Genomic DNA, 23,668 nt, shown 5'->3' with positions numbered 1-23,668 from the left:
GCAGCGCCACCTTTCTGTTCAAGTGAGCACAGCACAACACAGTGAGTCCAAAAATGTATTGTATGCTGCTGCATAAGTGATGTAATATGCCAGGGAGATATGTATCCCTTAGCTAAGTAAGTATGTATCCCGTAGCTAGGTAATACTAAGTGTATGTTGTGTAGTAAGCTGTTACTAGCCCATGTGCCTCACCCTAATAATTTGGTCTATTTTCCCCTCTTAATTTCGCCTACTGTTCTGACTTGGTGGTGCACATGTGTAACTGTATAGCTTTCATCCATCCCTCGCCCCGACCCGGGCTCGAACCATGGACCCTCTGCACACATCAACTACAGTCACCCACGAAGCATCGTTACCCATCGCTCCACAAAAGCTGCGGCCCTTGCATTGCAAGGGGAACAACTACTTCAGGTCTCAGAGTGAGTGACGTCACCGATTGAAACGCTATTAGCGCGCACCACCGCTAACTAGCTAGCCATTTCACATCGGTTACACATGTAGCCTATAACCTGTTTTAGAGAAATGTAATCATTGAATATTGTAAGAGCTTTCATTGTCTGCTTATATGCAGCCTTTATTTATCCTACTGTTCTGACTTGGTATACTGGGAGAACACTGTAAGAACGGCCCATGTTCTGAATTCTTTCGCTGTACATTTCAAAAGTTCTTAACAAATAGATATATTGACTATGTCAATCCCATTAATGTCTTAACCGATTACGGATCGCTTCTTATCCGCTTGTCGTCCCCTTATGCCATAGTTTGTACATCTCAATTGTCAGTGGAAACCACATTTGTTTAAGCAAGTCAGCCAAATCAGCTATGTTTTTTAAAGTCAGTAAATGAGGCTGAATGAACTGTTTCACTGCCAGACAAGACTCAGCTGATATCCAGGTGTAGCAGTGGTAAAGGTGTTGGCTCTGCTGTTGGGACAGCTTTATGTAGGACCCTAACAGTTTGTGGGCACCGTTTGTCACTGTTATAGTGCAATTAACGTATTGTTTAGTGCTGTGTTGTGTAGTGGCTTTGCTAGCATGCATTCCCAATTATACATTTTTTGTTTCCCCCACCAAGATGTACATGCTAAAATCGCCACTGGACAGCACTTCTGTTTTAAACATCAGTTGACCAAGCTGTGTCTCCTTATGAAACTGCAGAATTGTATTTTGACAGTGAAGAATGATTTATTATTTACAGTGAAGGCCTACCCTGACCAAACGTGATTTACGCTGGGCCAATTGTGCTCCGCCCTATGGGACTCCCAATCACGACCAGATGTGATACAGCCTGGACTCGAACCAGGGACTGTAGTGACGCCTCTTGCACTGAGATGCAGTGCATTCGACCGCTGCGCCACTCGGGAGCCCAATACAGCGAGTTTGATTCTAGGTCTTTTCTGGCTATATTGGCACGGCTGCGGCGCACAGCAGTCTATTCACGAGCGTAAAGCTCAAAAACGACGAAAGGGGGTGTGTGAAATTATTGGCAGCGTATCAGGTGGCTCCAATAGACACCTAAAGCGTGACTTGCCAGTGTGTTTGAGGGAGAGTGTGTGTGTATGCGCATACGTCCGTGCGTGCGCGCGTGTGTGCCACACACACTTGCATTCGCTCACAACATGGCGATGAAACGCGGAGAGACACGACGGCTCTCTCCCAACTAAATGCGACCCTGTTCTGAGTGAAAGCAGGGGACTATGTCAAAGGGATATACCTGAACTAGTAGCCAACTAATAGCCTACTTCAGAGAGGGGATTATTGCGGATTGCATTATATATATACATTGCTAGCGGTATAGCTGGCTGTAGAGACCCACACACTGCTTCACCCCTCTGCTGGAAATCAATGCTTTACATGGCGGTGGAGACTATCTGGGTTTTCTATTTACTTTCGTTGGGCTTCTGTGGACCATCCGCTCAAGGTAAATCGCTTAGCTTAATAGAAATGTTATTGACTTGCGCACGCCTTTCAAGTTAGTAATGTATTCAATTCAGAACATATGCAGGTGCGATAAGAAGAGATTGGTTAGTGAACACATTTTGCACCTTGCTCGTTGCAGTGTTTGTATCTAACTGTTGAGTCTAGGTATCAGGACTATGGTAGGTCTATCTAGCAAATGCTGCGACGTGCTTATTTTTGTTCAATAGCCTATTCGTCTTCCAGCACACGCTGTCTGTCGGGTTTCTCTTTATACCCAATGCTGGACTGCCGGTTACAAAGTTAGTTGCACATCTGCAACTATGTAACCATTATCTGCCCATAACGTATTTAATGTTACAGCGGAGTCATGCGTTCTTTGAAGACATGTGCTGTGGGGTTGAGTTTGAGGAATGTGGGTTGCGTTTCAAGAGGTTTAAATAATGAGCGTTAAACATGTGGCCCGTGGGTTTTCTGCACAAATATAATTTTTCACAATTAAAATAGCGTTGCCGGTGGGACAAAATCGTTTTTCAGATGTCACTATTTTATAAATCGAACGCAATACCCCATATTACGACAGTTGCTTGCCTCTAGTAAGGTGTATGCCAAAATAACACTGTTATTACAATTATTTATGAGCTGCTCATACCTGACACACGATCTGGATTTTTTTTAAATGCCTAAAACAATAACGTTTTTGATCTATTGTCACATAATTGTATTTATGTTGTGCTCTTGCCTCGAAACAAATGAAGGCTTATTATGTTTTGGTGGTGTTTGAATCGTCATATCGAACATGTGCTTTGTGTTTTTGGAGGCTTGGGAGAGGATGCACTTGGTCGCTGTTTTTCAGGCATTGCGGTGGCCTTCAGATAGAGAAGGGAAGCTGTGATTTGAGAGCCAGGGAGCCACCGATAGGCGGCGAGGGAGCGAGGCAGGCAGGCGCTGAGCGAGAGCGAACAGCCACAGCATTTACATGACAAAGAAAAGTGCAGGAGCACAGGAGGAGAAACATGAAATAGGCCGATGGGATTTTGTTCTGCTTTAGCCTATTTGACGTAGCTCACTTAAAGAGGAAAGGCAAACGTATTGGATCATTGCTTTGAAAAACCTGGAGGAATAGTGGTATCAGGGCTGACAATGCTTTCCTGTTAATCAAGATGCATGGAGGAGCATCCCTGTTCTACCTGAATATGTACAAGTGAGACTTCAAGTATGGCTTGCAAACCTATAGGATCGGAAAATAAGTTGTTGATAATGTCATTTGGAATAATGCATTTTCAATGCTTGAGAGCACAAACTGTGTTCCTTGATAATGCATTTTCTACCCATTCTATCCATCATGTTGTCTCAATGTGGTTTAAGATGGAGATACAAACTACAGTACATTATCTTGAGGGGTTGCTTGTGTGTGTGTGTTTGGAGCAGGCAACAGTGGTATGTGCTCATCACAAGGCCCACAGTAGTGTGTTTGAGCATCTCCCTCAGCCCTCATACACCCCGGGGTGTGTTACCACAGTGGAGCACTGTAGAGCCTTTGCTGGACTGGTGGGAGCTTTTGTGTGAGTGTGGCATGTTTGGAGAGAGAAAGAGGAATGTTATGGGTGGTGGGTTGGTTGGGAGGGTATTGTGGGAACTGGAGCTGGCGAATGGAGGTTGCTGGGTGGGAGTAGGGGGTGATAGTGGGGCAGGGATGAATGGACGGGTGCATGGGACTTCGCTACATCAGATCCACAAACAAAGAGCTTGTTTTTTTCCATTCGAAAGATCAAATGAAAATATGTCAACTCTGCTGAACTCATCAGGAACAAATGAATGCTGTGGGTGTGTGTGTGTGTGTGTGTGTGTAGACAAGCTCTCTCTCTCGCTCTCTCTCTCTCTCTCTCTAAACCAGTACTCCTGCTAGGAGTGTCACATGCACACCGACCAAATTATTGGGGTTTCACTGAACCCTCATCACTGCTTCACTCAAGAGGCCTCCTCTCTATGGTTCCCAGCGTTGTCTCCCATTCTCCTTTTATTCTCTAATCCTGACTTGCTCTAGTCATCTAGTCATGATTTAATGCTCAGTGTTAATCAGCCCACTGACCCCTGCTTCAATTTGACTCCTCCTCACTCTTCCTGCCTCTGTCTGAAACTCGACTGACCTCTGCCCCTCCTAGTCCTTCGTCATTGACCCTGTTCAATGCCTCCCTCCCCTTCATTCCCCCCTTCTTTATGTAATCACATATATTTACTGGTTGTGATTGGTGAAAGAAGTAGGTTGGTAGGTAACCTTAGTTACCCATCCAATCATATATAGATCTGTTTTTTCCCAGGAGTTGAGAAAGAAAGGATATCTAAATTGGAACAGGGCCTATATACACCTAATCCATCCCTATTACATGCCACTAGTCTGCAGCACCCCACCTCAGCCCCTGTCTGCAGCTACCTCAGCACCCTACCGCAGTCTCTGTCTGCAGCTACCTCAGCCCCCCACCTCAGCCCCTGTCTGGAGCTACCTCAGCATCCTACCTCAGCCCCTGTCTGCAGCTACCTCAGCCCATGTCTGCATCTACCTCAGCACCCTACCTCAACCCTTGTCTACAGCTACCTCAGCCCCTGTCTGCAGCTACCTCAGCACCCTACCTCAGCCCCTGTCTGCAGCTACCTCAGCACCCTACCTCAGCCCCTGTCTGCAGCCACCTCAGTACCCTACCTCAGTCTCTGTCTGCAGCTACCTCAGCACCCTACCTCAGTCTCTGTCTGCAGCTACCTCAGTACCCTACCTCAGCCCCTGTCTGCAGCTACCTCAGCACCCTACCTCAGTCTCTGTCTGCAGCTACCTCAGTACCCTACCTCAGCCCCTGTCTGCAGCTACCTCAGCACCCTACCTCAGTCCCTGTCTGCAGCTACCTCAGTACCCTACCTCAGCCCCTGTCTGCAGCTACCTCAGCACCCTACCTCAGCCCCTGTCTGCAGCCACCTCAGTACCCTACCTCAGCCCCTGTCTGCAGCTACCTCAGCACCCTACCTCAACCCTTGTCTACAGCACCGTACCTCAGCCCCTGTCTGCAGCTTCCTCAGCACCCTACCTCAGCCCCTGTCTGCAGCTACCTCAGCACCGTACCTCAGCCCCTGTCTACAGCTACCTCAGCACCCTACCTCAGTCTCTGTCTGCAGCTACCTCAGCACCCTACCTCAACCCTTGTCTACAGCACCGTACCTCAGCCCCTGTCTGCAGCTTCCTCAGCACCCTACCTCAGTCTCTGTCTGCAGCTACCTCAGCACCCTACCTCAACCCTTGTCTACAGCACCGTACCTCAGCCCCTGTCTGCAGCTTCCTCGGCACCGTACCTCAGCCCCTGTCTACAGCTACCTCAGCACCCTACCTCAGCCCTTGTCTACAGCACCGTACCTCAGCCCCTGTCTGCAGCTTCCTCAGCACCCTACCTCAGTCTCTGTCTGCAGCTTCCTCAGCACCCTACCTCAGCCCCTGTCTACAGCTACCTCAGCACCCTACCTCAGTCTCTGTCTGCAGCTACCGCAGTACCCTACCTCAGTCCCTGTCTGCAGCTACCTCAGCACCCTACCTCAGTCTCTGTCTGCAGCTACCTCAGCACCCTACCTCAGTCTCTGTCTGCAGCTACCTCAGCACCCTACCTCAGTCTCTGTCTGCAGCTACCTCAGCACCCTACCTCAGCCCCTGTCTGCAGCTACCTCAGCACCCTACCTCAGTCTCTGTCTGCAGCTACCTCAGCACCCTACCTCAGTCTCTGTCTGCAGCTACCTCAGCACCCTACCTCAGTCTCTGTCTGCAGCTACCTCAGCACCCTACCTCAGCCCCTGTCTGCAGCTACCTCAGCACCCTACCTCAGTCTCTGTCTGCAGCTACCTCAGGCCTTGTCTGCAGCTACCTCAGCACCCTACCTCAGCCCCTGTCTACAGCTACCCTACCTCAGTCTCTGTCTCTGCAGCTCACCTACCTCAGCACCCTACCTCAGGTCTGTCTGCACCCTACCTCAGCCCCTGTCTGCAGCTACCTCAGCACCCTACCTCAGTCCTGTCTGCAGCTACCTCAGCCCCTGTCTACAGCACCGTACCTCAGCCCCTGTCTGCAGCTACCTCAGCACCCTACCTCAGCCCCTGTCTACAGCTACCTCAGCCCCTGTCTGCAGCTACCTCAGCACGCTACCTCAGTCTCTGTCTACAGCTACCTCAGCCCCTGCACAGCAGCTACCTCAGCAGTCCCTCTGCAGCTACCTCAGCACCCTACCTCAGCCCCTGTCTGCAGCTACCTCAGCACGCTACCTCAGTCTCTGTCTACAGCTACCTCAGCCCCTGTCTACAGCTACCTCAGCACGCTACCTCAGCCTCTGGAGGATGCTTGTGAACAAGTCCTGCTTAATAAAGATAATTGCATTTCTTTGTCCTTAATGAGCTGTTCTGTAAATGGAGTAATTATGTTAAGTTTGTTGCATCAATGACTATGCGCTTGGCAAAAGTTATTTGAACTTTGTCTGTCAAAAAATCCGCTTGTAATAAAAGCCGTCTTATTTGATTTATTGTGCCCATATCTCAATCCCTTGGTCCTTGAGGTGTGATTGCTGTGTTTCTGACAGCCCCATGGGGTGGAAATGGCATGTTTATAAGCATGATGAGTGTAGTGTGTCTGACTGTGCCTACTAGGGCTGAGAGTTATCCAGAATTTCAGTCCCGTCAAACCGTACATTTCTTTTACCGCACAAAACCATTTACGTAACAGCGATCTTGATCCAGAAGAGGATTGAATGTCTCTGCTGTAACCAAGAAGTTTGATCTTGACATCTAGACACTTAGCTAGCAGGTCAGCAAGCCAAATGCACAGCTGGAGCCCTGAGCCAGATCTGATTTATTTGACACATCTTAGATGTCTTATAGTTATAAGCAGGGGCATAGGACGCAACCCCCGCAAATGGCAGTGAAAATCATACCCCGGTATATGGTATAAACAGTATATCGCCCAAGCCTAGTGCCTACTCTATTTGTATGTGAGTGCATCTTGATCCCCCTGGAGATACACAGCTAAATTAGGATGCATATTATTTAGAGGCCCCAGGCTGAATTTGAGCTGCATATCTTTGTCCGGTGAAGATGTTGGTTTGTATGGCTGGCCGAGTGTGTCTGTTCATGTTTGGTAGTGTCAGAGGACCAATCCTAGTCCCAGAGGTGGTATAAAGGATAGTTCAGTGACAGAGGGAAGTAGCTTGAATGAGACAGGGAGACTTTCACTGTATGTCTGGCTTCTGGTGTCTACTGGGCTCTTTATTGTGGTGGCCTTGAGGTTGAGGGTTTCTGTGGTTTATGTGATTCAGAGAGCTTCCCTTTTAACCAGAATACTGTCAAACCTCAGACGAGTAGTCAGGAAGCAGAGGTCGTCATGTTAGTAGAACCTGTCTTTGTTGTGGATTACAATGCCAGTCAAAATGTTATTCAACCAATTTGACGTTAAAGTTCAGTGATTTTATTTCACTCAATACATTTCAGTATCTGGAAATATTTGACTGGTTACACTTCATGCTATTGTGTGTGTGTGTGTGTGTGTGTGTGTGTGTGTGTGTGTGTGGTAACACTGTAATTGCCCCCTAGTAACAATATGGTATGTAATGGAGTGGAATGTTTGTGTTGTTGTTACCGGTGCACCAATTCAACTTTTCTGTGGTAGACTTTTGATCTGCACCAGAAACACTTTACTTGTATGTGTAACGTACGTCATGATGTTGAGATCCGTCCACCTGTGAATGTAAGACGTCCGTCCTCCTGCACTGTTGGAGATGTCTGGTCTCGAAAGCCTCCTTCCCTGCTCTGATGGCTGCCAGCTGGGATAAGAGCAGAGCTCATTCTGCTCAATTAGACTGCACCTAAATCTCTGTAGGCTGGTGCCTAGGATTCCTCTAAGTTTCTCAAAACAACCTTTACACTTCAGCCAACTCCGCACTAAAAAAAGGCTTATTGGTTTTTAAGTGATGTAATAGCTACTTATTTGCCTTATCTCTGCAATCGGTTTTGGGATGATTATTTAGTGAACACAATCATCCCAACATCACAACGCACAGGCCTACTCCTTTTACATGGTCACGGACGACTGCTACACTGCATGACCCTCAAGTCCATTTCCCAGTACTGGCTGTGGGGAGTTCCCACTGGCTGTGGGGAGTTTTGATGTTCTCTAGAAATACATATCAGTGCCAAAGGGACTTCAGAGAGAGCGTTGTGAGTATTGATATCCCCCCCCCCCCCCCCCGGCTATAAACAGCCCAGGATCAATAGTGCTGGATCAATATGCTGTGTGATGTGTTTGTCACAGGCTCAGGGATGGGTCCAGTCAGGTGATCCCCAGAGTATTCCACTACAGCCAGGGCGCTGAATGTTAAAACACTCAGGTGCTGCTGCTGTGTGGCCACTGCCTACTGTCGGCTAGTTTTAACAGGACGATACTGCTATCTTGAAGAAAAGTAGTTGATTTGATGGATTCATTTTTGTATTGTATAATGCCACGCGGTAACTTCATCAATATATTTATTTTAGATTGTTCTTATTTATTATGTCTGGTTCATTATGGTTTGTGAGCTGTGTTATCTAAGGGATAATAATTTAGCCGTTAAAAGACGTGTCTGTGTGGTAAACGAGTCACAAGCTACAGGCTAAATGTTTTTGTTCTGTTGTGTGTGTGTGTGTGTGTGCTTTAGGCAGTGATGGTGATTTGTGTGTGTGAGAGCAGGGTCTCTTCCTCACTGCGCTGGTTGGGTAAACAGTCATGCGATCACATTCCTTCCATTCCGCACTGCTGTCCACTCAGTCACATGACCAAGGAGGAGTAGCATGGGGCTTGTAGTGGGGAGGGGGACTGAGGGGAGAGAACCCTGATTGAGTAGGCATGGTGCAGAGTAGGTCCCAGTCCCAAATAAATCCCTTGCCCCTACCTCTAAATACTTTTTGCATATCTGAAAAGATAAGAAGGGTATAAACAATATGTTATAGATCTACTTATAACTGCTCTAATTATGTTGGCGTCCAGTTTATAATAGCAATAATGCACCTCTGGGGTTTGTGGAATATGGTCAATATACCATGGCTACGGGCTGTATCCAGGCACGACGCAACACTCCGCGTTGCGTCGTGCTTAAGAACAGCCCTTAGCCGTGGCAAATTGTCCATATTCCACAAACCCCAGAGGTGCCTTATTGCTTAATTAACCCTCTTTTATGCTAGGTGGGGTTTTTCACCACATTGCTTAATCCAATCAATGACTGTATATATGAATGGACAAAGCCATTGATCATGTGACACCATTCATATGTGAAGACTCAATAATAGCGCATTGAAGCCCAATGAAGTCGCTTAAGATGTGGTTTCATGGAGACATAACATGCACAGTTTTAGCTGCTCCAGGAAGAGACGTTGCAGGCTAGCTCAGTGCTGCCCCTTCTTATTGAGTAACTCAAGTTGAAGGCCAACCGTGGTACGGTATGCTGCCGTTAGCAACTAAATTGTTCTTATAGCTTCTTTTGGGTGCGATTTGGTGTATTACAAGCAATTATTGGTAACATAATTGACAAGTATTTTTATTTTATTTACATGAAGATAGCCATTTTTCCATTCACTGTAATGGGGGATCCTGTTTTCTGCTAACAATGCCTGCAGTACCGTGTTTGGCCTTGAACTTCCGTGGCTTCAATAAGAGGGGGCAGTCGTTCTATGCTGCATCCAATTTAAGAGACTGGAAGGGTTCAGTAGGAGCAGGAGCTAGGGGTTTATATTGGGCGTAAGAGGTTGTACAGAGTACACACACACACAACTCTGTAGCATGTGACACAAATCAAACCAGATGACCTGGCCTCCACAATCACCCGACCTCAAACCAATTTGAGATGGTTTGGGTTGAGTTGGACCGCAGAGTGAAGGAAAAGCAGCCAACAAGTGCTCAGCATATGTGGGAGCTCCTTCAAGACTGTTGGAAAAGCATTCCAGGTGAAGCTGGTTGAGAGTGCCACGAGTGTGCAAAGCTGTCATCAATGTAAAGGGAGGCTACTTTGAAGTATGTCAAATATAAAATATATTTTGATATGTTTAACACTTTTTTTTCATAGTTTTGATGTCTTCACTATTATTCTACAATGTAGAAAATAGTTTAAAAAAAGAAGAAACACCCTTGAATGCGTAGGTGTGTCCAATATTTTGACTGGTACTATGTCTATGTATAATTGTGGTCAAATATATTGTCCCCCTTGCACCATTCACTATTTATTCAAAAATTATTTGAAATTGAGAACTTTTGGTGTTTACATGTATTTGTTTGATTTACAACTGCACAGAATCCCCCCCAAAATGATATATTTCACTTAAAAGTCCAAAAATGACCTGGACTAAGTTGTTCAAAAAATTCAAATTAATTTGGTTGGGGGCAAGTGAGTTGTTTGTGTAGTTTATCTCACCTGTGGTAAGTTGCAGGGTAGAAATAGCAATTTAACCAGTTTTGAAAAAAGAGAACAGAATATTCTTACAAGTATATGACCAATGTATCATCTTAATTCCTAACACACCACCACTCGGTTTCTATCAGTGCTGTTGATCACTGCCTCGTGATACTATCAAGTGTCTCCCTCCGAAACCACTTGGTTGAATTGATCAAATCAAATCTCGGACACAATAATAAAATGTCAAAGGGGGAGTGTCTGGGTTTTGAATAGTCGGTGTCCCTCTCTCTCCAACCCTGCAGCTACAGTATATGACCTTGTGGTTGCCCTGGAAGGGCTTTCCCCTCCTGCAGCCTCCCATCCGTCCCATGTTAGTTTTGTTGCTGACGTTGTTGACCCATTGATGTAGCCGTGGCCGCACCGAGGCCCCTAGCCCCATGCTGCTCTGAGGCCCTTTGTAAAGCCTATAGGAGCACAGGGCTGTGATTGAAGCAGCCCAGGATTTGCATGGATGAGTACTGTACATAGAGTGAGCACACCAGCAGTCCTGAAGCACTGGAGAGGAACAAATGCTAGCTCAGGCCATGTTTCTCTTCTCTGTTGTTTCTCTCTCTCTCTCTCTCTTCTTTCTCTTCCTCCCTCTCTCGCTCTCTCTCTCTCTCTCTATGCATCTGTCTGCCTCCTATTGTTAATGTTGCAGACTGTCCTTTTGAGTATAAATGTAAACATGAGAGGGAAAGAGTCTAGCTCCCTGGGCCTCTGCTATCTCTCCGGGAACCGCATTATGATTGGTCACTTTACTGTACGCCTGGCCTATATGATAAACAGTATAAATGTGATAAAGAGTATACATCCAGTTTGTGCCAACTTGAGAGCGGTGTGAAAACTCATGTGGGTGACTGTGAGAATCGTGCTGTAGCTGAACCGCTGGCGGGCGCAGCTGGAACGGCCAGCACCTGACACTGCAGCTGCTGCTGGGGTGGCGTGCCTTTCTCCACTCAGTGTGTGACTCAAACTCTACGCAGACTGTCCTGGATGGAATTACAGCATGTGGATATTACTCTTGAGAATCAAACTGAAAATCACCACCAAGGCAATGTACTGTTTAGTGTTTCCCAACTTCTCCATTGTTGTCGTTTGGTCCAGACCAAGACAAGGTACATAGACGGAGCAGAACCAATAATGACCCCCCACTGCGTGAAATGTAAGGCAATATGCAGTATATTCCATGTCGTGTCCCAGAAATGGACTTGCCATAGGGCAGTTTTGGCAAATGCCAGACGGGCTGGTCCATCTTCAGTCCAGCGGGCCTCTAGAGAGATCCTCTGGGAAGGATCTGATAACATTATACTCCACTTCAGCAGGCCGTCGGTGTCGTAGATAAAGCTATCGGGTTAAATGTGTAGACAATTGTGAGATATGTTTGGTTGTATAAAATTGTCGGCATGTCAATGTTATTGTACGTGGAGCTTCCTAGTGCGTGGTGAAACTGGAGAGTCCCTCCCTGTCCACCTTGGTTTATGGCTGCCTGGGACTTTCCTCCTCCTTGTTGCTGCAATGTTTGACAACTGATTTTAATGACCATTCATCCTATGCATACCTGTTATGATAAATGTCTTTATTGTACAGTTATTCATTTATATACAATATCGGGAATTTGTGTAATAATTATGAGATTTGGATATTAGCAGGTACCTTTTCCAAAGCCACACAGTTGATATAGATGTTTTCAACTACTGTAGTTACGCCACTTGGACCACAAATTGTTTTTAAAAAACACACAAAAAACACGATTTGATATTCCTGTGAGTGGGTGGGTAGGCGTAAGCCCTTTGTCTTCATGCACGTAAAGTATTTTAATTTTAATTGTATTTTATGCTGACACACACACGCACACAAACGGGGGCAAACGCATGTTCCAACGTCCTGCTGATCGTCAGACTATTTGCACAGTGCTATCAATCAGCCCATCTGTCTCTGTCCACCCATTCTGTGGGGCTGGTGCAGTGCACATAATGTTCCCTGCTCCTGTGGGTACGTACACATGTTCACACTAGAGGTCGACTGATTCATCGGAATGGCCGATTTAATTAGGGACAATTTCAAGTTTTCATAACAATCGGAAATCGGTATTTTTGGACACTGACTTGGCCAATTTTTTAAAATGGTATTATTATTATTAAAAAAATGTACACCTTTATTTAAAACTTCTTATGGCTGCAGGGGCAGTATTGAGTAGCTTGGATGAAAGGTGCCCAGAATGAATGATGTCATTGAGGCCCCGGTAGTCGATGCAAGGCTGCAGGGTTTTGTCCTTCTTCTCCACAAAGATGAACCATGCGCTGTTGGGGGAGGCAGAAGGACGGATACACCCTGCAGCTAGGGAGTCCTCAATGTAGGTCTCCATAGCCTTGGTCTCCGGACCCGACAGAGAGTACAGTCTTCCATGGGGCAATGTGGTACCTGGGAGAGGGTCGATCCCGCAGTCATATGGTCAGTGCGGACGAAGTGAAAACCTCCCGGAGAGAGGTGGCAACTTCCGAGCCCACCAGAAGACGTCCCAGGGTAGGCTGCGCTGATTTCAGGCAATGGGCGTGGCAGAACAGACTCCAGCCCATGATGGCACCATCAGTCCAGTCAATAAGGGGATTGTGTCGCTGGAGCCACGAGAATCCCAATACCACGGGAACCTGAGGAGACTTAATTATCATGAATCAGATAGCCTTGCTGAGGTTCCCTGACACTCGTAGGTTGATGGCAGTGGTATTGTGGGTGACCCGGCCTGTAGAGCGCCCATCCAGCACGCTAACGTCCATGGGAATGGAGAAGGGCTGAGTGGGGATGCCCAACTCGGAAGTCAGGGTAGCGTCCATAAAACTCTCATTGGCCCCAGAGTCGATGAGTACCCAGAGAAATTTCGACTGGTTCCCCCACAGTAGGATGGCATGGAAAGTGGTGCAAGTAAGGGGAGAGGAAAAGTTCTCCATATGGCCCACCAGAGTACTCGCCCCTACTGGTGAGCCTGGTCTTTTAGTGGACAAGAGGACACAAAATGGCCAGTATTCCATCAATACAGGCAGCTCTTCGTGTGAAGCCGGTGTAGACGTTCGGCTGGGGACAGCCTAGCTCTGCCTAGTTGCATCAGCTGTGGAAGACGTGATTCGGCAGACTTTGGAGACTCTAGAGGGCAACGGAGACTAGGTGGAATCCTTGGGCGGGCGTGTGGAATCGTGTGGAATTCTCCTTCCTGCGTTCCCGTAACCGCCCATTGATCCGGATGGCCAAGGCAAGGAGTCAAGATCCGTCGGTAGTTCCTGGGCTGCTAAGTTCATCCTTAACCTCCTCCGATACCCTGTGCAGGAATGTGTCGAACAGCGAATCCGGGTTTCAGGCACTCTCAGCTGCCAACATGCGCAAATCCACTGCATATTCTGCCACACTGCGGGAGTCTTGACGAAGCTGCAGTAACTTCCGGGCAGTCTCTCTCCCAGACAATGGGGAATCAAAAACGGGCTCCTCCAGACTGAAGCATACGGCCGACTATTGTTCCCACACAGCCGTAACCCAGGCGAGAGCCCTCCCGGACAACAGCGTGATGAGGTACGCTATATTCAAGTGGTCCGGGGAGAAGGAGGTCTGCAGCTCGATGATCAGAAAACACTGCACAAGATTACGCCCGACAGGTTCCTGACTCTCCAGCGACGCGTTCCCGGGGGAGGTACGAGGGGCTCAAGAAACTGGGGTGGCCGGAGAGGCCGCGCTGCTAACAGCCGGGTTACTGAGGGGCTGGGGGGTTACCGTCGTGGTAGGCTGCCTGACAGACAACCTGTGGAATTGCTCCAGCAAAGTGTTCAATGCGCGGTCATGGCATTCGGCCACGGTATGGAATCCTTCCATAAGACCACGAAGGAACTCCTTGTGCCTTCCAAGGGTGGCTCCTTGCGAGGAGACGGCGTTGCGGAACTGGTCCAGGTCTGCTTGGTCCGTCATGGCCAGTTTGTACAGTCAAGGCTCAGGAGAAGACCTAGATGCAGTCAGTTTCTGCTCGACCTGAGGGACCTTACAGTATGTGTGGGGTACAGAGATGCGGTAGTCATTAAAACAATTATGTAAAACACTATTACTGCACACAGTGACTCCATGCAACTTATGTGACTTATTAAGCATATTTTTAATTATGAACTTATTTAGGCTTGCCTTAACAAAGGAGTTGAATACTGATTGACTCGAGACATTTCAGCTTTTCATTTTTAATTCATTTGAAAAAGATTCTAAAAACATCATTCCCACTTTGACATTTTGGCGGATTGTGTAGTGTCATGACGTGTCCCTTTCTGGATGTAGATCGTGGCTCTCTCTCACTCTTTCTCCTAAACCAGGTTTAGTAGCTCAGGTCATAAATACTGGATAGAAACTACCATGCAGTATTCAGAGAGGGAACAAAGGACTTCACTTGGCCAAACTCCTAAATCCCCAAAATGGGAGAATTAAACATTCTTTATACTTTTGTGAATGTGGGAATGATCAGTGGGTACTTAAGAGACAGTTATGACGAGTGTGTTTCATTCGGTGATCTCACGAAGGACAGGAAACACGCATAACTGTATCTCTTAAAGTGTTGTAAACCTGACAGCTGGGAAAACATCTAAATATTGTGAAACGTATGTGATTAAACATGTGATGTTTAACTTCTAAATGAGAGTATGGATTTTCATATAAATATTAACTAGTCAGTGGCCACGCCCATCTGAGAATAGACATTATGTCAGCATCATGGACTGCCCTTTTCTACTGAAACGCATAAAACCCACTCCTGATGAAATTCAAACCCTGGTGTAAGCTAAGGTTGCAAATGGTTGAATTTCTAAGACCAAAACATGCCGGGTAACGCTGGTGTGTGAAGTGGTTTAAACTACAACTCTGCCAAAGGACAAGACTATACCACGTGGATCATCGGTTACACGGCTGGAAATGGTTAAACTCTGAGACTATCGATTCCTACAGAATAAGAGAAAATCTTGAACACGAATTACTAGTCTGCAGCTAGAAATGACGTAAACCTAGGACGAGAATACAGACAACCGCAGACGCATCTGAAGTATCCATTCCAACTACATACAACCACGAAGACTTTATGACTTCAATGAAAGTTAACCAGAGACTCTGATGAACCCTACAGGACGATCAATGATTCCAAGAGAGAACATACGGGCGTAAATATACATTGCATATATTCTCGAATGAGCGGATGTTCATGTGCAGAGGATTAGCATTTCAATGAATAGAAATATAGACTGTCTAGTGAATCCATGTTGTACTTCCCGGTCTGAAGGCACTGGATGTACATATAGGTTAGGGGTAAAGTGACTAGGCAACAGGATATTATAATAATGAGAAGTAGCCGCAGCGTATGTGTTGAGTCAAAAGATTAGGTACAGGGGGGGTCAATGCATATTTGGTTTTGTCAACATTTGAAAGTTTACCAACAAATTAGCTGTTTCCATCAGGCCTGTCAGTTTTTTTTATCCGACATGTAGCAACTTTACTCGCATAAAAAAGATGATGGAAAACTGGTTAATGTCAAGCGATTTTGAGGATGCTGGAATTATATTTTGGACGAACCTCCACATACCTGCAGGAGACATTTGAAGTAGCCTAATCAGATTAATACATTGTGACTGTGTCACAATCGCCGTCGTCGTGGAAATGACCGGACCAAGGTGCAGCATGGTGAGCATACATTTCTTTATTTGATAAATGTCGCCTACAAAACAAGGACACCGAACGTGAAGCTTACTTTGGCTATAATGCCACTAACAGACAACTACCCACAAATACCAAAGGAAAAAGGCTGCCTAAGTATGATTCCCAATCAGAGACAACGATAGACAGCTGTCCCTGATTGAGAACCACCAGCCAAAACATAGAAATAAAGAACATAGAGTTTACCACCCGAGTCACACCCTGACCAACCAAACACAGAGAATAAAAAGATCTCTACGGTCAGGGCGTGACATACTGGTTGTGTTTATGACACATAAAAGGTTATACATTTTAAAAGTTAAATTACAAATATGTAGGCTATATTAAGGCGTTAAATTATAGGTGTTTGAGGAATAGCCGCCCAGATTGGAGAGGAGGAAGAGCGCATGTTAAACTTGTCGGGAGCATGTGGCCACATTTTTAAAAAATTTTATTTCACCTTTATTTAACCAGGTAGGCTAGTTGAGAACAAGTTCTCATTTGCAACTGCGACCTGGCCAAGATAAAGCAAAGCAGTGTGAACAGACAACACAGTTACACATGGAGTAAACAATTAACAAGTCAATAATACAGTAGAAAAAAGGAGAGTCTATATACATTGTGTGCAAAAGGCATGAGGTAGGCGAATAATTACAATTTTGCAGATTAACACTGGAGTGATAAATGATCAGATGGTCATGTACAGGTAGAGATATTGGTGTGCAAAAGAGCAGAAAATAAAAACAGTATGGGGATGAGGTAGGTAAAAATGGGTGGGCTATTTACCGATAGACTATGTACAGCTGCAGCGATCGGTTAGCTGCTCAGATAGCAGATGTTTGAAGTTGGTGAGGGAGATAAAAGTCTCCAACTTCAGCGATTTTTGCAATTCGTTCCAGTCACAGGCAGCAGAGAACTGGAACGAAAGGCGGCCAAATGAGGTGTTGGCTTTAGTGATGATCAGTGAGATACACCTGCTGGAGCGCGTGTTACGGGTGGGTGTTGCCATCGTGACCAGTGAACTGAGATAAGGCGGAGCTTTACCTAGCATGGACTTGTAGATGACCTGGAGCCAGTGGGTCTGGCTCCAGGTCATACATTACTGTATGACGATTTGGGTGAATGATGATGCACAACAAACACAGCATCTCAGTATCAGAAGTAAAAACGCAGCAAGACGGACCTGCTACGGTGCCTTTCTAGACCTTGCAGAGAGTAGACCCACAACAGATCCAAATGGAATTAAACATTCAAATCACAGGGCTTTTGCGCCATTATTCAAATCACATTTTTTACTGAAGCCTAGATTCAAATTTTGTACTCGCTTGAAAACAATAATGCAATTATTCGTTACATTGTGGTGTTGTAGGCTAGTCTAGGATAATTGTGTTGTCCCTTAACAAGATCAATAGCGGGGCTTTTTGAGCTGCGTGTCTCATGTCTGCTGTTCTTTCATGCTCAATGATGCACCTGGCCTTTTCCGCTGCCTATCAACTATTCCTATTTGTGCTTGTGGATTCACATTGAAAATGTATGCAGCTTTGAATGCCTGGTATGATTGCTAGTTAGCCTATTGCAGATCTGGACAAACGATCCACCTACCACTATTGTCACTGAATGATGGATAGAGGGCAGGATAGACAGACTGGTAGACTATACTGACCTTTTGGTATCGTAAAAAAATTGCATGTGCATAAGGGAAGTACCAATTTCACCTTGATATAGGGGAGGAGCAAGCAGATGAGAGAATGTGGTTAGGATGGAATTGATATACATTATATAATAAAACCTGCGAAAGAGCAATGTTAACCAGGGAAAGAAACACACTACCCTCTTTAAAAAACGAGTATAGAGTTGTACAGTTTGAAGGAGCTCCATGCCACGTTGTCCATTCACCATGGCTCAGTATGAATGCCCTGCAGGGATCTTCTGGAGTGGTCCCCAGACCCCTTAGCCCCGACTCTACTGCATATGCTCAGATGGATACCTCATAGCCCCCCTACTCACCATCCGTACTGGACAGGCATAAACATCTCTGAGTGATGATAACTGTGTGTGTGTGTGTGTATGTGTGTCTCAGTGCAGTAATATGTTGCGGTTGTGGTCTGTCTCTTCACAGGGTGGTTGATGTGATTAATGTAGCCAGAGGTGGTAGTGTGGGTCGTTGTGTGTATGTGGGGTAATGGCTTCCACACAGAATGATCCAGTAAAACCTCCCTGGCAGGGAGCAGGGAAATGGCAGCAAACGGTTTAATGACTTAATAAGACATAATTAGTGTAAATGGAGGAGAAGAGAGCGGAGCAGTGGAGGTGAGCTGGGGTGACTGAGTGCCTTGGCTACAGCAGCCAGACATACAGCAGGCAGCCCTCTTTTATTAGCTGATGAAAAGTAGGCCAACTCCTCTGATGTGTTTATTCATCCCAGGATCACCTCTGGATAACAGCACACTGCTGCTTTCAGGTGCTATCTCTTTCTCTCTCTCTCACACACACACACAACAAAAAACATATGCCCACAAATAGGGACAATGCAGCTTTGTGTGTGTTGTGTTTGTGTGGCAGATGTATGCCAGTATGCCAATCGCCAGTAGTGGTGGCTTTGAGAGCATTACCCTGCTCTGAGACAGCGGTGGAGTGTCAGCCCCCATTTAATCAAGGAAACAATTCCATCTCCCATTAAGTTAATTAATCCAAGGCCTCGCTCAAAACAGAACCAGAGGGAAACCCACCCGGAACACTACTGTGTGTGTGTGGGGGGGGTACATGCTACGAGACAGTTCTATACGGTACATTGATCGTGGCTTTTCAGCCGGACAACAGAAGGAGATCCACTGACACCAACTATACAGAAGAATAGATACAGAACCTGAAATATCACATTTTACATAAGTATTCAGACTTTTTACTCTGTACTTTGTTGAAATGCATTTGGCAGTGATTACAGCCTCGAGTGTTCTTAGGTATGACGCTACAAGCTTGGCACACCTGTTTTCGGGGAGTTTTTCCCATTCTTCTCTGCAGACCCTCTCAAGCTCTGTCAGGTTGGATGGGGAGTGGTGCAGAGATATTCGATCAGGTTCAAGTCCAGGCTCTGGCTGGGCCACTCAAGGACATTGAGAGTTGTCCTGAAGCTACTCCTATGTTGTCTTGGCTGTGTGCTTAGGATCGTTGGTTTCATCAGACCAGAGAATCTTGTTTCTCATGGTCAGAGTCCTTTAGGTGCCTTTTGGCAAACTCCAAGCGGGCTATCATGTGCCTTTTTTTTTTTTTTTACTGATGAGTGGCTTCCATCTGGCCACTATACCATAAAGGCCTGATTGGTGGAGTGCTGCAGAGATGGTTGTCTTTCTGGAAGGTTCTCCCATCTCCACAGAGGATCTCTGGAGCTCTATCAGAGTGACTCCAATCATGTTGTAGAAACATCTCAAGGATGATCAATGGAAACAGGATGCACCGGAGCTCAATTTGAAGTCTCGTAGCAAAGGGTCTGAATGGTTATGTAATGAAGTATTTCAGTTTTTTTTTTTTTTATAAATTAGCAAACATTTCTAAAGAACTGTTTTCACTTTGTCATTATGGGGTATTGTGTGTAGATTCATTTTTTTATTTTTTTTTAATACATTTTAAAATAAGGTTGTAATGTAACAAAATGTGGGAAAAGGGAAGGGGTCTGAATACTTTTCGAATGCACTGTACAAATCCTCATCTGTTGCTTGCAATATGCTGTGTTTTTGATCTGGGAATAGTCTGACTTCAAAATGTATGATTGTTGGTTGTTGTTTGCCCAACACTTTTCTGGACATATTACAACTCCGTAAACCTGACAGTACACAGGTTGATCAACAGGAGGTGAAGTTCACCTATGCCGCTGTAAACGGGGATATGCATACGGCCAAAGATGAACACTGGAATGTACAAAGTACAGGGAAGAACCTTAGAGCGTTCTAAAGAGAAGCCGTTGTGTTGCGTGTTTTGTAGCATTCCTTTTCTCCCTCCTCCATCTCTCACGCGGACCTGTCTCCCCATGCACACTAATCTCAGACCATTTATTTCAGGATTTGGAGTCTAACTCTCTCTCTTCCCCCTTCTCTCCTGCTCTAGAGAAGCCTGTGACGGTGGAGCTGAGCTGTGGGGCAGGGCCTGTCCTCGTGGTGCTGGAGCCGGGACAGCCCCTGCTGCTGGACTGTCACCTGGGGGCCACGCCCCTGGACACGCCCCTCAACGTCACCTGGCTGCAGAATGGGCTCCCCGTACTGGAGGGGGAGGGGGACTCCCTCAGGACCCTGGCCAACGGCTCACTGCTGGTGCTGCCCACCTCTGTGGATGGCCGGACGCCTCAAGGGGTGGAGGGGGGCTACAGCTGTGTGAGCGCCGGCCCTTTTGGAGCTCTGACCAGCCGCACCATCACCGTTCACCTGGCCAGTGAGTACTACTATTTCTCAGACAGGGAGGGGCTGTGCCCGCTCAACTCCACCAGGGTCAGACTCACATGGAATGGCATGATGGTCTGGTGTCCCAACATAGGAGCACAGCCACATTCCTCAGGGGGATTTCCATGCTTGGTTCTCCTCTGTCTCAGACAAGGGTTTGATTGTGTGACTGGTCAGCCACACCGGTGGTGTCCTGGGAACGGGTATCAAATCAAAGGACATTTTATTGGTCACATACACATGGTTAGCAGATGTGATTGGTCACATACACATGGTTAGCAGATGTGATTGGTCACATACACATGGTTAGCAGATGTGATTGGTCACATACACATGGTTAGCAGATGTTAATTTGGGTGTAGTGAAATGCTTGTGCTTCTAGTTCCGACAGTGCAGTAATATCTAACAAATTCACAACTACTACCTTTTATACACAAATGTAAAGGGATGAATAAGAATATATACATATACATATATAGATGAGCGATGGCCGTGCACCATAGGCAAGATGCAGTAGATGGTATAGAGTACAGTATATACAGTGGGGCAAAAAAGTATTTAGTCAGCCACCAATTGTATAATTTGCAAAGAAATTCATAAAAAATCCTACAATATGATTTTCTGGATTTTTTTTCTCATTTGGTCTGTCATAGTTGAAGTGTACCTATGATGAAAATGACAGGCCTCATCTTTTTAAGTGGGAGAACTTGCACAATTGGTGGCTGACTAAATACTTTTTTGTCACACTATATGTAATCATTATTAAAGTGAGTAGTGATCCATTTATTTAAGTGGCCAATGATTTCAAGTCTGCATGTAGGCAGCAGACTCTGTGTTAGAAGCTGTTTTTCAGTCTCTCGGGCCGAGCTTTGATGCAGCTGTACTGACCTCGCCTTCTGGATGGTAGCGGTTGTGAACAGGCAGTGGCTCTGGTGTCCTTAAGGATCTTTTTGGCCTTCCTGTGACATCGGGTGCTGTAGGTGTCCTGGAGGGCAGGTAGTTTGCCCCCGGTCATGCGTTGTGCAGATCTCACCTCCCTCTGGAGATCCCTGCGGTTGTGGGCGATGCAGTTGCCGTACATGGCGGTGATGCAGCTTGACAGGATGCTCTCAGTTTGAGCGCTTTAGGTGACAAGTCAAATTTCTTCAGCCTCCTGAGGTTGAAAAGGCGCTGTTGCGTGTGGGTGCACCATTTCCGTTTGTCTGTGATGTGTATGACGAGGAACTTAAAACGTTCCACCTTCTCCACTGCTGTCCCGTCGAAGTGGATATGAGGGTGCTCCTTCTGCTGTTTCCTGAAGTCCACGATCATCTCCTTTGAGGTTGTTTTACTGAAACCACACTCCGAGTGACCTCACTCCTGCCCAGTCATGTGAAATCCATAGATCATTTTTTTCAATTGACTGATTTCATTTTTTTTTTTTTACATGAACTGTAAGACTTAAAAGTTCTTGCATGTTGCATTTCTATTTTGGTTCAGTATATTACTCTAGCATGGGCTATGCTGCAGTAAATGTAGGCCTACCTGTCACAAGAAAAAAAGTGACCGTGATGAGATGATAGGTCTACATGCATTGGGAAGTGAGATGGGCTGTCTGTCCCTGAGCATTGATGATTCATCGAGCAGAGAGCAGAGAGAAGGCCGTAAAGAAGGTAGATTTAGACACTCCACTACTGTCCTGTCAATGTGGATGGGGGGATGCTCCCTCTGCTGTTTCCTAAGTCCACGATCATCTCCTTTGTTCAGTTCCCGTTGAGTGAGAGGTTCTTTTCCTGACACCACACTCTAAGGGCCCTCACCTCCTCCTTGTAGACAATCTCGTCATTGTTGGTAATCAAGCCTACCACTGTAGTGTTATCTGCAAACTTGATGATGGAAGAGTGCATGTCCACACAGTCATTGGTGAACAGGGAGTACAGGAGAGGGCTGAGAATGCACCCTTGTGGGGCCCCTGTGTTGAGGATCAGAAGGGTGGAGATGTTGTTTCCTACCCTCACCACCTGGGGGCGGCCCGTCAAAGTCCAGGATGTGATTGAGACCCAGGGTCTCGAGTTTAATGACAAGTTTGGAGGGTGCTATGGTGTTAAATGCTGAGCTGTAGTCAATGAACAGCATTCTTACGTAGGTATTCCTCTTGTCCAGATGGGATAGGGCAGTGTACAGTGTGATGGCGATTGTGTTGTCTGTGGACCTATTGGGGCGGTAAGCAAATTGGATTGGGTCTAAGGTATCAGTTATGGTGGAGGTGATATGATGCTTGACTAGTCTCTCAAAGCACTTCATGATGACAGAAGTGAGTGCTACGGGGCCATAGTCATTTAGCTCAATTACCTTAGTTTTCTTGTGTACAGGAACAATTTTAGCCGTCTTGAAGCATGTGGGCACAGCAGACTGGGATAGGGATTGATTGAATATGACCGTAAACACACCAGCCGGCTGGCCTGCGTATGCTCAGAGGATGCGGGCTAGGGATGCCGTCTGTGCCGGCAGCCTTGCGAAGGTTAACACGTTTAAATGTTTTACTCACGTTTGCCATGGTGAAGGAGAGCCCACAGGCTTTGGTAGCGGGCCGTGTCAGTGGCACTGTATTGTCCTCAATGCGAGCAAATAAGTTTAATTTGTCTGGGATCAAGACGTCGATGTCCGCGACGGGGCTGGTTTTCTTTTTGTAATCCGTGATTGACTGTAGACCCTGCCACATACGTCTCGCATCTGCGCCGTTGAATTGCAACTCTACTTTGTCTCAATACTGACACTTTTGCTTGTTTTATTGCCTTGCGGAGGGAATAGCTACACTGTTTGTATTCGGTCATGTTTTCAGTCGCCTTGCTATGATTAAAAGCTGTGGTTTGCATTTTCAGTTCTGCAAAAATGCTGCCCTCAATCCACGTTTTCTGGTTAGGGAAGGTTTTAATTATCACAGTGGGTACAACATCACCGACGCACTTGCTAATAGACTTGCTCACCTAGTCAGCGTATACGTCTATGTTGTTGTTCGAGGCTACCCGGAACATTTCCCAGTCCACGTGATCGAAGCAATCTTGAAGAGTGGAATTGGATTGGTCAGACCAGCGTTGGATAGACCTGAGCACGGGCGTTTCCTGTTTTAGTTTCTGTCTATAAGCTGGGAGAAACTAAACGG

At 46.3% G+C, this 23,668-nt stretch overlaps 1 protein-coding gene across 1 annotated transcript in view; it reads left to right on the top strand.

Annotated features, from left to right (window-relative positions):
• The first annotated feature begins 1,548 nt into the window (after positions 1 to 1,548).
• The window catches only part of LOC115113600 (immunoglobulin superfamily DCC subclass member 4-like), a 64,213-nt gene continuing 42,093 nt past the window's right edge, over positions 1,549 to 23,668 (top strand). The window contains exons 1-2 of the mRNA XM_029641406.2: positions 1,549 to 1,920; positions 20,198 to 20,518. Coding sequence (XP_029497266.2) covers positions 1,845 to 1,920; positions 20,198 to 20,518 — 397 coding nt within the window. The 5' untranslated portion in view covers positions 1,549 to 1,844. The remainder of the gene's footprint in view (positions 1,921 to 20,197; positions 20,519 to 23,668) is intronic.

The sequence above is a fragment of the Oncorhynchus nerka genome, linkage group LG28 (assembly GCF_034236695.1).
Source record: "Oncorhynchus nerka isolate Pitt River linkage group LG28, Oner_Uvic_2.0, whole genome shotgun sequence".
Classification (NCBI taxonomy): Eukaryota; Metazoa; Chordata; class Actinopteri; order Salmoniformes; family Salmonidae; genus Oncorhynchus; species Oncorhynchus nerka.
The sequence above is the reverse complement of the archived record's forward strand: the minus strand, read 5'-3'. Positions and strand labels throughout refer to the sequence as shown.